Source organism: Corvus hawaiiensis, chromosome 9, assembly GCF_020740725.1.
Source record: "Corvus hawaiiensis isolate bCorHaw1 chromosome 9, bCorHaw1.pri.cur, whole genome shotgun sequence".
Taxonomy (NCBI): domain Eukaryota; kingdom Metazoa; phylum Chordata; class Aves; order Passeriformes; family Corvidae; genus Corvus; species Corvus hawaiiensis.
Genome location: NC_063221.1, coordinates 1701673 through 1720171, shown reverse-complemented (window position 1 = coordinate 1720171; position 18499 = coordinate 1701673). Strand labels below are relative to the sequence as shown.

Here is an 18499-nt window from a genome sequence, read left to right as displayed (position 1 = left end):
TGATGTAAAAATAAAACACCACAGAGTTGTAGCTGGAAGTCAAAATTCTTACCAATTTTGAGACTTTAAAATTTCAGCAGCAAAGAGAAACAATGAAGTATGAAGTGCTACTTGTTCTCCCCCCAAAGTCCCATTGGAATTTGTACTTCAAGCTACAAGAGATATAGTTACAGCTGATACAAGTTACTTAAGAATGACACTGAATTAGCATTTGGTTACTTGGGAATGACAAAGGAGGTTTCATTTTTAATGTTCATAAGTCACCCAAATTAATTAGGGCTTTAAAGTGGCAATGAATCACTTCCTGGAATAATTTGTATTGGCTAAATTAATTCCTGTGAAGGGAGCCAATTTGCTGATTGTAAATTACAAGAGCCCCTGACTAGCTCCTGTGTACACTGTGTACCATTTATAAGGCTACTGGGAAACAAAGGATGGCTACTTTTCATCAGTGAACAAGACTGCAGCCCTATTAAGTGACTAACTTATAGTGCTACAATTATAGGTTTCTGTTTAAAGAATCCAAGCCAGACATCATTAAGAAACAAAGCTGAATATTCAGAAGAAAGGAAAAATAAACAGAAGAAAAGCTTGTTTTCTGAAAAGATGCACCAAAAACCTATTTGAAGAGAATATTTCATCCTCTTCGATTAACAAACAGAAGTTCAGACCTGTAGGGCTAATTATGAAGATACTTCCATCATAGGGCAATGCCCAAAGCCAACCTGAAGCATGGAGTCCCAGAGCTGCCTTCTCTCACCCATGGTTAGGTGACTGCTTTGAGAACCCCCCCATCAATTTAAATTACTTTGGAGGAGTGATGAAGTGAGAAAACACATACATGGATTTCTACTCAGGTGGAGGAGATGCTTTCCTACCACTGGCAGCCTTCCTCCCAGGAGACCTCTGCACCCATCCAGTACATCCCACCACCCACCTGCTCTTTGGTTAAAGACTGCAGCACTCTTCTTAATGGATTTCCCTTCTTTACTCCTCCAAAAAGAAAAAAAAATAAGTGCATTAAGCTCTACCTAAGCTAATTTGCATGGCTTTCTCCTGTTCTTATCTGCATCTCCTCACTGGTATCAAAGCCTCGACATTTCTGCTTGTGAAATCCTTCCCCGGTAACCTGCTTATCAGCAGTAATGAATACTTGTGCAAACAGGTACAAAATTAAATGGCTTCTTCACAGTGATTATGATAGATTGAGCCATGCTTAATCTACATAATCAATTTGCTTCTGTGTTCTGCTGTAATACCTTTTTGCTGTCCTGGGAGCAGGTTCAGCCTTGGTCTCTCTTTCAACAGCTTCTTTCTGAGAAGCACTAACTGCCTGGGAAAAGGCAATCTTGAGGTGCAATTATTTAACACAGCATGTATGAGGCACATAAACTCTGCAAGAGGGCAGAGCAGGTCCAAATAACAGGTGTCCCCTTTAAGGAAGAGAAAACATCCTGTAGGACACCTAAGGGAAAGCAAAGCACAAACCAATCTCCTCCAGCCATAATCCGCATACCCAGACGTAACTGCGGTGACCTTTGCAAGACAGATGACACCTCTACCCACTTAAATGCAGTGAGCTACTACCACTACTAGAATCTCCTTTCCCTGTGCAAGAGCATCCCTGCATTGAAGAGCATCCCCTGTTTACATGCTACTAAAATAGAAGACTGCTGTTTTCAGTCTCAAGACCGGATCCTTGATTGAAATCAAGCTGGTTAAAATGGACGGCATGGGTATATTATAAAATCCTTGACTTGGGAAATTAAAGGATTTGGTCCAGGGAATGTTCTGAAAAGCATCTCCATGTCTAACTCATGTTTATCAAGTCACTTAGGCCAAAAGTACCCTGAAACTTTCTCTTCTTTTAAATATCGATCAACTTTTTGCATAAAACAAGAAGGGAGAAATGGTTTTCCCCACAAACCATAAGTAGATGCTATTTAGAAAATATCCAACAGCCTATTTACCTTTGTCCAAAACACAGCACTGCAAGAATCAGAGGCTTGCTTCATAGTCAGCCTGGTGGGAGGCTTGTTGTTTGCCTGGCTTTTTCCAAAGAGTCTAACTGAACAATTAACCTACAAGCTAGTGCTTATTTCTAAACACTTTTATGAATTGAAAATTGAGTAAACCTGGTTCAAAATGCTAATTAAGCACTTAGGGAGAATAATTTCTCTTCCTTATTATGGCTTTGATATAGGTAAAGAGAAGGAGGTGCTGGACCTTTGAGTTGGAAAGGTGACAGCTCCAGAAAAAAGGTCTCTGCATCTTTGTAAGCAAAGAAAAAGCAATGCAGAAGAGAAAAAATAAAAAGATGGGTTCTGGCAAGGGCTGCTGGCACAGATTGACTTAGGCTCAGGAGGAAGTAAAAGCCTGAATTACATAAAAATAGATTTAAGAAAGAATCAATGACATTTCATCTGAAAGTTTTAGTTAAGTTTTAATTAGGATCTCAGATTTTGCACTTAAGTGCACGAAGTGAAGGAGTACATGTACTCATGCTTCCCAAGATAACTGACAGATCTGAAACTTACTCATCTCATCGCAAAAGGTTAATTAAAGAACAATCCTTGAGAACAGCACTGTATAGAAACCGAGAGTCTGCTCCGCTGGGGAGCCCTGGGGAAAGGCTGTGCTGGCATCTCCCACCCCCAGGAACAAACTGAAGATGCTGCCTGGTGACCACAGCATGGAGACGAGCAAGGTGCTTTGAACCAGCCCAGCAAGGAACAGAGAGCAGCGTGCCCACAGCACTCTAAAACTTGCTCACTGTGCTGCCTGTGGATCTGGGGCAGGTTTCCCACACAGCTGCTGGCCTGGAGCTGCTTCCACACACACAGTCCTTCAGCAGAGAGGTGGGATCACAGCCAGTGGTGAGAGGTACAGGTGGCAATTCTTATAATTAGGAAACTAAGGCAGAGTGACTCAACCCAGGATCAAAATTGTAATTAAGCTGGAAATAGGCTGTGGGTTCCCCGAATCCTGCAGATGCTGACAGCACTACGAGGCACAGGCCTTCTCTGGTTCAGCTAAGCATCAGAAAAAAAAAATAGCTTGCAGGGAAGCCTGTATATGCAAAGCTTATTTGAAAAAAATCGTGACAACTTGAAGAAACATTATCAAAATGGAGAACAGGAGAGTTTCATCATTTGTGTAAGACTTTGTGGACATAACTGACCTTTGGCTGTGCAGTAATTTAATTTCCTAAGAACATGAGCAAAGTCTCAATTAGGTCAGAGAGGACTGCTGCACCAGTAGAAAGGAAGAGGAATGTGCAGCTGGATCAGTGAAAAGATACGGTGCAAGGAAACACTGAGGCCTCTTGGCAGAAGAAAGCGAGGCTTGCTTGGTATGTGCCACAGTCAGAGGCAAAAACCAGTCTCAGGCAGCTTTTTGCTGCTCTCTTTAAAAGCTAGAGCCAGGTACAGGGGCTGCCACAGGAAAAACAGGCTCATTTAGAAGCAGCCCAGGGAAAAGCAGATGAATGCTGGAGAAAAAAAAAAAAAAGACCAGAACAGCATGGATTCTGAATGCTGCTTAATGGAGTGAAGCCTGAACATTATTTGGTGAGATCTTGACGGGCCTGATTTAACTATTACATTTTTGTATAATACTTTTCATCCTGATTATGAAGGATTGCTTGACAGCCCTTGGTGACTGCTTAAAAGTTTCTCAGCCACTTAAGCAGAAGATCTATCAGAGCACATTTATCAGAGAAAAGACTGTTACGGAGTGGATGGCAACAGACATGACCCCAGGATGAGACATCTCTGTTATTGCCTCTAGAAGCAGTGGGCAAGACAATCCAAATACTAAAGTGAAGGCAGTTCAAGGAAGGGCATTTCTGGACACACGGGTTCCCACAGCATGTTTTTATCCAGAAGAAAGACAAATTTCCAAACTTAAAACAGCCACGCTTCACCTGAGACACGTGTATACCAAGCCCTCCTAAATCCCCAGCCAGAAAGAAGCTGGTGATCCTACATCACTGACTCTCATGCTCCCTGTTCAAACCACAATGGCCCACTTCTTACTTTTAAACACAAAGGGCAGTTCCAGACATGTGGGTTTATTTTAGTTTTGGCTCGAAAGTGTCCATCCAAAGTGAGTTTGTGTCAGTGACAACTGAATCCCGGTTCTGGGGCAGTGTGTGCACATGCAGAAAGCAGACTGGTAGATGTGTCCCTTCCAAAGTGTTGTCTTTGTGAACACATCATCTCAGCACAGCAATTAGCCAACATTTCACTTCAGCCACTTTGAAGACTGCATTTAAGATCAACTCCTTTTTGTCCTCTCCCAACAGTTCCATTAAGTATCTGATCTGCAAGCCTTGTACATAAAAGAGTTACTTGCTCCATTTTGTTTATGCAAGCTTTTCAAGAACACTCTGAATTCAAAAGCAGCGTTTTGTTCTCCAGAGCAGCCCTGTTCTGAAAGACTCACAAAAGCTGCATCAGGTCTGCCTGCCACATTAGCACACATGCCAGGGATGTGAATTCAGTGTCACTAGAACAGACACTGAGGTGACTGCAGCCTGCACTCACCTCCTTTTCGTATCTACTCATCTAAACACGAAGGCTGTGTTCCAATGAGCAAACCCAGACAGACACAGGAACGTTGAGACAAGGCTCCACAACGATCCTTAAAGCAACAACAACCTCACTAATGCACCCAAAAAACCCATCAAGTGCCAGAAAAACAATGCTGCTTCTGGGATTTCAGATGCCGTATAGAGGAATTCTAACACCCAGGCGGAAGAGTTAAGATCACAGCAGTCTCTTCTCCCCCAGCATTTCAGTTACCCTGCAAATCATCAGGGTTCTCACAACGACCTGCAAGTACCCTTAATTTTCCCATGAACAGGGAAATACCAAGTGCAGTCAAACCCTCAGCAAGGCCATTTGGTGAGAAAGCAGGAGGCATTCCTTCTGCATGTGGGCAGAAAGCTTACCCCATCTGGAAGTGCCCTCCAGCACACAGCGCTCACAAACTCATTTGTGTCATCTTCTTTCCGGTCCTTGTCCAGGACACTTTTGACTGTGTCAAACTTGAACGTCAGCAGTGTCTTTGAGAGGCCCTTATAGTATAAGTAAAGGGAATTATTTTCACTTCCTAGAAATAAAAAAAAAAAAAAATAAAATAAAAAAAAAAAGGTAAGTATACAAGATTAGGTTCTGGTAAGACAAACAGAAATAAGGGGTTTTAGCTCTTTCATTGCTTAAGACAAGCCCAGACATTTCCTTGTAGTTATTGTCACGCTCATGGGGCCCTGGCAGCTGGAAGTGCTCCACAGCAAACTTCCATCACACTTAATAACAGGACATGGTTTTATTACAAGACAACTGCAGCATGCAGCACACCTGCAAAACTTAGAGGATCCCAAGAACCCTCCACAACCTCCTCAGGGCAGAGCATTTTGAGCAAAGCATCTGCACAACCACAGGAATCGCTGCTACATCCAGCCTGCTCAGAGCCACAGCTCAAAAGCAGGTAGCACTATCAAAGTTTTTCCTGCCACAATCAAGTACACCAATTTGGTCTGTGGAGGTTTAAGCAAGAGAGACTAGACTGTACAGGCTTTATTTAGAAACCCATCCCAATTTCTGCCTTGCAGGCTGCCCAGCGATCAGAGAACACACGAGCTAAGGTCCTCCCTTCAGCGCTGGCACAGCTGTCCTGCTCATCCCACAGCTATCAGCCTGTCACTGCCTTCCTACCTAGAGCTGTGCATTTACAGAGCTTCGACAGTCTGACTTAAGCAGTGAAAGGACAGGAACAGCCAAAGGGGTAGCTAATGAGTTGGTCTTCTAAGGAGCTGTTTGCAATGCGGGCACTCTTGCTTCACCACGAAGAATGCCACACTAAGTGACAAGTACTGGATCCTCGTGTGGCCCAGGATACTGGGGATGTATGAGGATGTGCCAATTGTTAATCTTGAAAGACATAAATTGTATCAAGAGCAATGGCATTAGTAGTTGATTTTGATGACAGCAAGCCTGAATCATCATGCACAAAGGACTCATCTGCAATGGAAGAAAACCATCTACAGACCCCCTTAGGGCTGCTAAGGCCATTCCCTGGAGGGGAAGGAGGGTGGAAATTCAGAAGAATTTTCTATTAAAAGGCCCATGCAGCTGTATTGCACAAGTGCTGCTGTGCTTTGCAGCTGGAGAGGCCCCAGCTGCCAGGAATCCTGTCACCATGTCGGGGTGGCTGCTCTACTCACCACAGGCAATGTAGTCTCCGTTGGACGCCAGCCCTACGAAGTTCTTCTCGTTGATGTGACCCTTGAAGGAGCGCAAGCAGTGAGGCTTCCCTACGTTCCACAGCTTCAGCTGACTGTCTGTTGACCTGAAAACAATACTTAAAGTCACCCTGCTGCCATATGGCAGGAACTCCTCCCTGGCCACCCTGCTCCTCAACACTCCAATGACAATGGAAATGTAGGAAGCCTTAGTGCACAACAGGAGATTTATCCCACTTTCAATCATATGCAGCTCAGCTTGAGCTCAGAAAGGTAGCACCTTATTTTAAAAGCCTGTCAAAACACATTACACGTTTCAATAAAAACACATTACACATTCGAATAAAAACTTCCCTGAAGTATTACTCTTCCTTTCTGCTATCAATTGCAGAGCCCTCTACTGAACTGTATGGCCTTTGGGCTACCACTGCCTCCTCCAGATCCTCACAGATCTAGGACGCACCAAAGTTATTTATTTTTTAAACCTTTACAGCATGGATAAAATCTGTTCCCTTCTCCATGCCAGCTGCAACTCTCATTCACGTCTTTCCAGGGCTTGGGTAGGAAGCATTCTCCTCACTCCCCAGCAGCCCTGAAGCATGTTCTCCTCCTCCTGCCCAATACCAAGCAGAAGCACAGAAAAACCTATGGGGGCTCAGAGTTGCTGTTAAAATTAAATCTGTTTTTCTCATGTGTAATCGTGACTGCATGGATACAGAACTCAAGCTTCTACTTTTTTTACCTTGTCAGGGAAAGCTAAATATTACTATTCAAGATATACAAAATACGTTGGGATTAATCATAACTGTTGTTTTCCATGGATCCCCCACATGCAAACATACCTGCCTTCAAAATGTTTTTCTGTTTACTGTGAGAAAACATTTTGCCTTTGGGGTTAGTAATCTCTGCTGCCTGGCAGACCTCAAATAGGAAGAGCCCACATTTCTAGGAGATACAGGATTAATTTCTTCCCCAAAGCTGAAGGGACATGAACATAATCTCTCACTTCACAGGCATTATTTCCTAGCAATCACAGCTTACATGGCTCTGGTATTCTGGCACTCACTGAGACACACAGCTAGGGAACAAATGGTGATATGGTGGAACTGAAGCCCCATGAAGCCTTTTGAAAGAAAGGGGTAGTGCTGTTCTGATCCCTAAATTTGAAAGGGATTGGGAGCAGGACCTGTCAGCCTCCTGGGCAGGAGGGAGGGGAAGCAGGCAATGCACCCCCACACGGGTCATGTCACCAACCCTGCTGCTCCCTGAATATTTAGAGCTGAAAGGAAAAAACTCAAATCACACAATATCCATCAAATATTACCAATGACATAAGACATCAGCCCTACACCAGTGTCCCATTGACCTAAAAATATAGCACAAAAGAGGAGAGATGCACCTTGTGCTATCCTGCAAAAAACCTTATCTCAGTCCTCAATGACAGCTGGAATGACAAAGCAGCAATAAGGGAGCTGCAGCAAGATTTGTTAGTCAGTATTGTAAGTTAGTACGAGGTCATATCACAAAGAAAGTGTGAATTTTATCTGTAATACTGTGACTTAAGCAGGAGTGCATTCCTAACTCCAGGTCGAGATGGGAGGCCCAAAACAGAGCATTCAGCTTCTCTGCCTGGTGCTTGTTCCACATCTGTCCCTGCCCTAGGCTGCTGCTCACTCTCCCTTCCCTTGTCCTTACTCTCAGGGGAACAGCTCAGAGAAGGCAAAAAGGTGTATACTCCTGCTTTTTTTTGGCCCACAAGTACGGGCAGGTGCCTTCTGTGCTATTAGGACAGCTGTATTTTTAAAATGCTGCTTTTAAAAGCTTCAGAGTTGCCTGGAAACTAAACTTTTCTGCAGCCAGGAAGAAGCAGCAAAAGACTAATCCCTGGTTCACAAGCTGTCAGATTCCTATGACAGCTGCTGCTCTTAGCTACCCATCAAGAAGACCTCAGATCCATAGGCACTTAACCTCTGTATTTCACTGGCATACATACTAGGTGTCTTCATGAAAATAAAAACACTTAAGTCTGTAACTAATGGGAAATTTTTACTGTTAATGAATTCCCATCAAGCTCTAGCCATGTTTACATTGCTTAGGATAAGCACACCGTGAAAGAAGAAAGCTATCCACCCTGGAACTGCAAGGAGGGAAAAAGGTCATCGATCCTGGTGGTGTTACACTGCTCTTCTGGTTTCATATGCTCTCCAAAAAAACATCCTGGATGTGCTGCTCTGTTAAATCTGTCTCTCTGTAAATCAGCACTGCAATCAATGTGTTGTGCTAAATACCAGGCAGTTCTGAGCACCCCTGAGGTCAAAACCTAACTCTACAAGGCAAAGAAAATCAATGCAATCCATAAAACAGCTTTAGCTAGAAATCTACGGAATCTGAATATATATATATAATTTTTTCTTAAATCGGTGCTTGATTTTTGAGAATCACTACTGCTCTTGCCTCTACTCAGTTTGCAAAAGGAAAGACAGGAAAAATAACCTGCTCTGACATTTCTCCCTGTTCACACCTCCCCCTGTTGCTGCCTGTCCAAGTCTGACAGCTCTAACAGCTCTATCGATAACTCCTCTCAGAACTTTGGGAGATGCTTTCTCAGAATGCTGGCCCAAGCAGAACAGGGCCATTCTGTCCTAAAATATCCCATAAGTGATGCTCCACTTGATTATGGCTGTAAAACATTCCCAGCCTTCTCTTGTTCCTATTAAACACTTTCTCTAACAGAGATTTGGTTCGAAGCATTAAATTTAATTTTCTCTGTGTTCTAGATATGAATTTGCAGCCTTATAGAGTTATAACGTTAATAGAAGTAAGAAGAGAGAAGCTGATTAAATAGAAACAGTACCAGAAGCCACCAGGGAATCCTCCATCATGCAGCTCAGCTCAGAGTAACTCCCTTGCAGCCTGAATACCTTAAAACGCTCTGTTCACTGTGTAAAAACATGGGACAGAACCAAACTGGATCATCACGAGGCAGCAGGCAAACTTCCTGGGACTGGATCTACACCTGGGATCCATCCCTGCTGCCCTCAGGTGTTAGACATGAATGTGTTGAGATCAAAGATCCCCCTGCAGCCCCCCACCTTCCCCATGAGGTAAGAGGGGTTCACCTCTGGTTTACTGAAGAGGCTTGCAGCCAGTCATTCCCAATTTTCACTATGTGACCTGACAGACACATTCATTCCCACGTGATTGAAAACCTACCTAGAAGAGAGGCAGCCACATCTGGCTTTGGGGCAGACACATCTGGCCATGTAACTGAACAGAAGCTGGAGAATATTGTTCCTCAGGGCCTCCACAGCAGATCTTATGGTCTATCCTGGCTGAAAAGCTGCATGCTTATTAGAACCACAAAACACAGCTTCTCTTTGTCTACTTTCTAACCCAAATATAAGGCTAAAAAGTGCCTTCACAGAGCAGATAACAAATTATCAGAGAACAGATCAAACAGTCAGTCCTATTTGAGTTGCTCTCAGGCTGTGGCTAAACCTCCTCTTCAGACCATATACATAGCAGTACCGTTTGATCCCTTCTGTCACTCATTAGCTGCGTTCTGCTGCAGATTATTATCGCCAGGGCTCTGCCAGCAGCTTTCTCTATCACAGAGCTCTGGTCAGAAGCATCCTCAGTGCACACACTGGGAGGAAAGTCCACCTGCAGCTTCCCAAAGTCAGGGCTTGCGGACAGGAGCCACGTCCAGTTGTCTTCATATTCCTCTTGAGCATTTTAGCTCCACAAGACAGAGCACAGCCAGGAGACACCAGGAATGAATTTCTAATTTTGACTCAGAGAAAAGCAACGATCTGCTTCCCAAAAGCACAGCAGCCTGTGAGAGCAGCCACCCACGCAGGTGAACGTGCTCACCAGCCCTGAAGAGCACTGCGAAGCGAGGGCTGCGGAGATTTTAGCCTACATAAAAGGCAACACTTACGCAGAGACGATTTCTTCCCCGCTCACAAATTTTGCGTAGGAGACTGCCTTGCGATGCCCTTTGAACACCATGATGGGCTGCTTAGTGTTGCGAAGGTCGTAGTAGTGAACACAGTGATCTGGAGACAGGGAAGAAAAGGGGCGAAACTTCAGCAGTCGGGAAGGACGCACGGGAAAAGAAGCACAGCAAAAATCCTGCCTGCAGCTTCCACTTCTCACTTCAAGCCCCATCCAGGATAAACAGTCTGCGCTACAGCAAGAGTGGTTAGGCAGGCTTCCTAAAACAGCCCCAAAATTCACTCCACAAGGGTCCATGCTCCCTTTCAAAGGGTCAGGAAGGGAAAAAGGTGCATTCACGTGTGTGTGCCTGTACCCGTGTCCTCCTGCAAAGCCCATGTACCCGTAAGACTCATGTTCAAGGCAACAGCTAAAAGTGCTCTCATCTCTTCTGCCTGCCTTCTCACCTCCCTGCCCAGCCACTCCAACTGCTATTTCTAATTCCCAGCATCCTCCTTTCCCTTTCTCAAGCTGTCCCCTCTTGGAAAACTTGAAGAACTCGAGGGTAAAAACTCAGTCTCCTACTTAAACTGGATTGTGGAAAAACAGGATTAAATTTGCCATGCTTGCTTCTGGATGGATAACCTTCATACCTCTGTTTTTTGCTTCTCTCCTCTGACTTTATTACTAATCAAGAAAGAATTAGCATTTCTGCTAACGAGGGAACAGACTAAATTCCAGTTCATCTTAAGATTTAATTCACAGATGTGCCCCAGTGCCACAACCATATAAAAGGGGTCACAGCAGAATCAGTGATACATTTTCTTTTCTGCACAACTAAATACCAATTCCCAAGAAAACAGAAAACCAAGAAGAGAAAACCTCATGAGCCCCAAGCCCCAAACACCCTCCCAGCGCTCCTTCCAGCTCAACAAGGTTAATAAACTGCTCCCTTCTCAACTTTCAGCATTTAATGTTGAATTTCATTTAATTACCCCTTGCAGAATATTCTGGAAGTGCAGGGAGGGACGGCCACACACATGGAAACCAAGCTGGACATCTCTCTCACCGAGCAACTTGTGATACCCAGACATCAGCTGAAAACTGCTCTGACCCTCCTCCCACTGAAATAACGTCCCACTGGTGGAAGTTCATCACAAAGATTACACAGAAATGAACTTAAATGCCAATAGCTACAGCTATTTTTGTATTTACACAGCATTTCAAAGTTGGGTGTTGTCTTCTGTACAGCTGAGAGACCCGCTGCCTCAAAACCCCAGGTGGTTTGAGAGATAACCAGGTTTACATCAATCAAGCTACTGCAACCACCATCGGACCAGCAAGGGGAGCTCCTCCCCCAGATTAAGGAGCTAATTGGTGGCCATGGCAGGATGGGGCAGGAGCTGTGTCAGAAGTACCTTCAATCAAACAAGGCAAGCCACCTTCCCCTCTCACCGCCCCCAGCACTTTACTCTCTGCAGATGACCGGCTCAGAGGCCTCTCTGGGTGAGGATTTCTGGCCCTCTTCCTCCTCAAGGTGTAAAAGCAGATGCTCCAAGTAACCACACCAAGTTTTCTCCACCACTTACTCTGCCAAATTACTCTGTTGAAACCCAGCAGCTATTGCATCCCTTACCATCAGCACTGAAGCTGCTGTGCCCCAAGCAGTCTTTTAAAGAGCTCCTGTGCCTTTCACCTCTGAAATATTAAACCTCCAAATAACCAAAATCCCACTGTGCTCCTACCATTTGGGTATTTTAATTAGCTGTAGAACAACATGATGTTGCAACAGGCTTATTGAATAATGGGATAATTTTCTAAGGGACTTTGAATTAAGCATTAACACTCCAGCAAGATTTGGGCATCCTGGTCTCTTCTACTCTGAAAGCTGGAGCCAAGAAACTCCACAGTTTTTCCATCTATAGAGCAGACCTGTGGGAGCTATGAAACAGTTAACTGGCAATTACTATTTTAATGAGCAGAATGATTCTAGCAGGGCTTTTTATTAGGAATCAGTTAGTGGATAAGCCTTTCAAGTCTATTTTTGCATACAGTTTCAACGCTGGCCCACCATTAGGGCACCTTTTTGAGCACCAGATTTTATCCTTCAGAAAGAGGCAGGGAAAGGGCTACCTGCAGATGTCTGCATGTGAGCAGCTGGAGCAATGCAGAGAGGAGAGAGCCGTAGCAGGGCAGACAAGTCTATTTGCAGAGCAGAGCCACGAAGTTGCATTCACCTTCCAAATATCCCAGTAAACAGCTCAGAGCCTGCCAGCATCTGGCCCCAGCACGGCTGTGCCTCTCGGCATCGGCAGGGCAATCAATCACTGTCTGCTCTCATCACAACGGGGCTGAGGGAACCAGCAAGGCCACTGGGCTCTAAAATTAGCCACTTAATTATTAATTGATTATTTCAGCAGACGAAGTGTTGGTGCCCAACTGAGTTTTAGCTTTTTGTTTGGTTTTGTGTTTTGGTTTTTTTTTTTTAATTCCATTGAAGCAGCTATTTTTAAGTAGCTGTATGAAGATGAATGCTCACTGCATTCATTAAAATCTGAACAGGTGGTCATGTTTTACAATTAAAGAGATACTCTCTCTTGTAGGCCATATGGACTTTGCAAAAAACATGATAAAAATGCCATCTGCTGAGGAAGCAGAGAGCCCCAAAGTGAAGTTACATGGGAAAAATACAACTCCCAGGTACCCCAGCAGAAGCCTTGCCTGGTGGACTTTGATGAGGCTGAATTGTCTGGGATGGGCAGCATCCCTGGCACACCAGCAGGTCCGAGGGGAGGTGGCAGGTTGCTCCAGGAGGCTCAGAAAATGAGTTTTTCCCAAGAGGCAGCTGAAGGTAATGGAAATGGAGTGGGCAATGAGGGGAATCAAACACTTCCTGAACTCCACCTTTAAGCTCATCCAGCATCCCAGCGCTGGCTCCTGCCCTCGGCATCCCTGGCAGACCAGGGAGCATGCTCCACTACTAACCAGCAACACCAGGGGTATTTGCTTCTTGTTTGCTCCTCAAAATGAACATTAATATCATAATTCAGCCAGTTTCCACCCCAACTAGAAAACTCACTTAGAATAAGTTCATCTCAGAATTGACATTTACAGAGTTAAAGCCTGCCGCCCACCCAACCCTTGGGCAGCAACAGCTCCCTGCTTCACCTTTTCTTCTGCATTCAGGCTTAATTTAAATATTTATGAAATAATGGGAAAGAACATCTATATATTTCATAACAAATTAAACACTCCAGAACAATTCTCATCTAGTTCAATGTCACTGCAGAAGCTGAGCACGACAGAAATCCGCTGCTACGTTTTCTGAATTCAAATGTTTGCTGGGAAGTCATTTTATTTTTTATACATTTGTTTTTAAGTGGTCTCAGAAGGCAAAAAGGGCAGCTAAGCTCTGCCATTGCTGCTGAGAGGTCCCTGACCACAAGCCTGAGTTTTTAAATAGTGCTTTTCCATTACGCTCAGCTTACTTCCCTTAAGACACTGCTGCTTTCACCTTTGAGCCATCTAGTGACAACTCATCAAGAATTCAGACTTCTCCAAACTTCTGAGAGATCTTGCCACCTCTTCAGTAAATACAACCCGTGTCAGCAAAGGATGGCATCCCTCACTGCTCAGCTGCTCATAAATTCACAAGACTCCAGCTGGCAGCCAAAGGGCGAAAGAGGAGGATGGGTTTGTGCTGAACAAGGTGAAGGGATCAGCACCTCCTCAGTCTCAATTCTTGGATTCAGCTTGGTTGCAGGGGTGGGGATGCAGTAAATGAACTCATGATGTGGTTACCACAGCCATAGGAAATCAGGTTTAAGAACTTCTAAAATAAGAGAATTGGGAATTGCTAATGGAGCCAGCAGCATCTTGGGTAATCTCCGAGTTGTTCAGAAAAATGGGATGGATCTTGGATTTTTGGTTATTTAAACAAAAGAAAGAAAAGGACAAAGTCTGTTTTTGCTAAAAGTGATTTTCCTTACATTTAGATTTGTTACTAAAATTTACAAAGCTGCTGTTACCCACGGGCTTTAGGTTCAACACCACCTGTTGTAAAGCTCTTCCTGTGTACTGATGAGCAGTAGCTCCACAAAGAGCAGCGAGGGTTATGACAGGGCATCACAGACCAGCAATTTTATCTTTCACTGAGTACCAGCACACACCAGGCAGCCACACACAAAAACCAGAGAGCAGAGCAATCCCACTCTCCAGCTACCCAGCAATTCCAGGTAACATTCATCTTCTAGGTCATGTGTTTCACCCACCTTCACCATGAACATTAATCAGCATCAGCTAATTCACAAGACCCCCCAGGCTTTTTTCAACCAAGAACCACTTACTTGAAGGAATATCAAGCCAAGGACAGCAAAACAAAAATTTACCTGCAATGCAACAGTTTTATATTCATAGGATGTAACAACTAGAAAGCCCCAAGAGCTGCATACAAAGGTTCTGTGGCTCTCTCCTGGAAAACTAAATTGCTGGAGAATCAATGCCCATTTTTCTTATTTCAATCATTTAAAAATGCACATTTCTCAACTGCTCAATATTTAGATTATTGATCCATTAAAAAAATAAGTCCTTTACATTACTTGGATTTCTCAGCGCTCACAGACTTGAGAATGTAAGTGGTGCTCCTTGTTCCACAGCAGATGAATATCACAGACAAGAAGATGCCCATATTCAAATGCAGAGCTGTCGGGTAGGCAGCCAGATGTTAATTAAGTGGCCTGGTAGAAGTATCCTGTGATTAAAGCACATCTTGGACATTTTTTTTTTTTTTAATAAAATATATCTTCAACAGCAAACCTAAAGGTCAAAATAATTTCGTGCATTAATGCTCTGGCTACAGCCTGCAGTCCTGCACACCTTGTGCTACAGATCTTTTACTGAAAAGTTTTACACTGAGGCTGGAGTGTAATCTCTAATGTGCTCTTGTGCTTCTCTGACCATGAAGATCTGATTTGTTACATCTAGTAACTCACGTCCTCAGCTCATGACTGCCCCATCTTCTTCATTTGTCTGTTTTCCTCCATAGGAACTTCAAGCTTGGATCAAGTCTGGCTTGTTTTCACCAGTGAAACTCTGTACATCAGCAGTAACAACAGGAGATGTTTATAGTCTGAGGGAGTGTATTTAAACGACTTGTTTAACAAGACAAACTGAGTAAGAGCAAACTTGGTGCAAGATACCTCTGCTCGCCATCAGTTAGATTATCCTGGGGAAACCAAAAGAACAGCAAAATAGAAGGATATAAAACAAGCCCACAAAATGCTTTTCATCAGAATGGAAGAGGAGAGACATGACTTTGTAACATTTCACTTCGGTTTTACTTCCATTGGCTAAAAAAAATGACTTCAGAGATCCTGGAGGAAGCCTCTATCACTCAAACATTGAAGGGGATAGCTGGCACCCAATTATAGATATTTAAACATCTACCTACATAAATTGATCTTTCCTTTCACTCGTTTCTGCTCTGTATACCAAGTGTAAGCAAGATCACTCCGTTTTCAGGGCTCTGAGAATTGTATCTAGGCAACTTGTTTAGCAGGAAAATGTAACTACATCCTTATGCCTTCACGTGTCCAGAGCACAGTGGTTCAAATCAAAGCTTGTTTTGAGTGTCTCCGGGTAAAAGGAAAGAGTACCTGCTGTTATTTCCCTAAGTGGTAAGTCATGAAAGAGGGGATAAGCCATCTTGATAAGTATTTGCTGCCCACAGATAAACAAGAGGTAGAACAACAGAACTTTAGATGGGTTAACCAGAAGTCTCTTTTTCAGCCAGGCTCAGTGTGATTCCTTGCTATAAAAAAAGAAGCTTGCATCCACAAAGGTAAAGTCCTTGGCTGGACTAAAAATGGAAACAGGATCAGGAGGCTCACAGGAAACCTCAGTTTTCACAAGGAAAAACTCTTCTTCTGTTAGGGAGGAGAAAGAAGAAGGAAATAAAAAGGAAAAACATCCTGATTTAAAAATAAACTCAAATGGCTGTACTTCCATGCAGTACACTAAGGATGGCACGGCACATTAGGGTACCTTGGTCCTTAGAGAAACCTGAACAAGGGCTGGGTGACCAAGTGCTGCTCCCTCAAACACCCGAGGAAAGGCAGATGGCTACCATCAGAGCCCAAACCTTGAAAATGAAATGCTTGAAAACACATTTCCTTTAATTCCAGAGGAAATCTACCAAAGCCATCCACCAAGCTCCAGAGTTACTTACAGACTAACTCAAAAGCCATCAATAAAAAAAGTGGAACCAGGAAATGGAGCCTCCCTGCCAAGGCAATGATATCAAAGACTGGTTGAAAGATAACTCAATTTAATTATGGGGAAGCTCAAATGAAACTTAATCCTATATAGAATGCAATTTCTGTTAGAAATCCATTCTTGCTCAAGGGCCCTCAAAGTCATGGAATACTGTAGGTTGGAAGGGACCTCTGAAATCCAGCCAGTCCAACTGCCCAGTCAAAGGTGGGACGACTGCAAACTTGGATTCAGTTTCCAAGTGAAATAATTGTGTTCAAGAGTCCTACTCAGTCATGCTCCCAGCATTTCCAAAGACAATTCTATAAACTCTTCCCTCAGCTGTCTTGAAAGTGCTCTTATGTCAAAGGATTAGGGAGAATTTTTTTTTAATACAAACTTGCTTAAGCTATTTGCTATTGACATAAGAAAGGCAAGGCATTAGCCCACCTCTCAGCATTACAGCAATATGCTTAGGCTGTGTTTTGCTGCACAAGTTTCTGCCTTCTCAGATGTTTCAGGTTTTGTCTATCTATGCCCACACGATGGGGGTGGCATGAAGCACTGCCATACAACCTTAGCTCTCCTTTAATTCAACTTTTTTTTCTTACTAGTTAAAAAGAAAATGAACTGCTGAATTTTAACTGCTGCCAAGCCTGTAATACCAAACAACAGTACTCGCAGATCTGACTGAGGTGGCTTTGTTCAGAAAGCTTAGGGTGGAGATTTCATCTTCCCTTCAGCAGAGAGGCAGGCTGGAGTTTGAACATCCATATGTGGGTCTTGCTCTGGAGAGAGGACCGGGGACATAGGACAGCTGAACATTCCATCTTTGGGAATAATTCAACCCAACAAGACAAGTGTAACTTCATGCAGTGACCCCCCACCAGCCCCTCCCCCAAAAAAGATTAAGAAAAAATTCTTAATCTTGGGTCTCCTCCAGGACAGGAAAAGAGTGTGGGGATGAAAAAGGGGTCTTTATTACAGCAACAGAAATGCCAGGTGGCATTTGACAAAGAATGGTGAAGAAGCCTTCCAGCCAACAAACACTTTAAAGAGATTTATTTCACTTGAGAGAGTAATACTGGGATGGGATATGATCAGTGCAGGCTTTGGCCTACCACAAACCATTTCTGGGAGAGAACAGTGTGATAGCTTCCACTTCATAAAAGAAATAGATGCTTCAGGACAAGAAAAGAGATGACAACGCATTAGGGACAGGAAAAAGTGGACTTGAAGTCACAGGAATAAAGCTCTGCACTAAAAATTAGCACGAGAATTTTCTGAAGAAGAAACTAGGTAACATCAACAACAGTAAAGTTGACATCAGTGCCCTCTGTACAAACCATTTCCCTTACTGTAAAGGCAAGGGATTAAAGATGGGTTTGATAGAGCCCAAAGAGAAGAACCTTTGCAGATGGAGCTATCCAGAGCATCTTGCTGAAGAATGCAGAGTGCCATTTCCCCTCCTGCAGCATGACAAATCACACGAGGAGCAGACAGCAGAAACCAACCCATTTCACCCCAACACCTCCCCTCAGAACACTGCAGCGCAGGCAAAGATAACTGGTATTTTTTATTTTTCCTGTTTGTACTTTCCCTTCCAAAAAAGCCCAAATAGAGCAAGAAAAATTTATCTCAACAGCCATTATCACAGGCACATTAAAATGTTTGCTGGATATGGCTTTGTAGTCACAATTTTTTGTTCCAGCAGAAACTGCAAGCGCTTTGTTTCTATAACTAACACAAAATTACTCATTTGATGCATTTGCTTTTTCCTCTTCTTTGTACCTGAAGTTTCCTTTGCAGCGAAGGAACAGTTTTTCTCTGAATAACCATTTTCTGTAGCCCTGGGGGAATCTCAGCAATCTCTTCTAGAAGCAATGCTCTGGTCCACAGCAGCAAACTGGAATAATGCCCTTATTTTGTATTTCGTGTGTGTCCAAGATGATTTGGGATGCGGCACTTTGCTCATATTTGCCCTCAGAGTTCTGTCTAGACAAGTGCTCTCTCTACAAGTGGTACCAGACTCCTGGGGAGGTCCTGCACACCCCATCTTCATAGGTG

The 18499-nt window shown here is 43.7% G+C and overlaps 1 protein-coding gene across 2 annotated transcripts in view; it reads right to left on the bottom strand.

Annotated features, from left to right (window-relative positions):
- Positions 1–18499, bottom strand: part of COP1 (COP1 E3 ubiquitin ligase) — a 124586-nt gene that overhangs the window by 27003 nt on the left and 79084 nt on the right. For both annotated transcript variants that reach the window (XM_048312580.1, XM_048312581.1), the window contains exons 16-18: positions 10188–10305; positions 6230–6354; positions 4955–5115 (exon numbers count right to left, since the gene is read on the bottom strand). In XM_048312580.1, coding sequence (XP_048168537.1) covers positions 4955–5115; positions 6230–6354; positions 10188–10305 — 404 coding nt within the window. The remainder of the gene's footprint in view (positions 1–4954; positions 5116–6229; positions 6355–10187; positions 10306–18499) is intronic.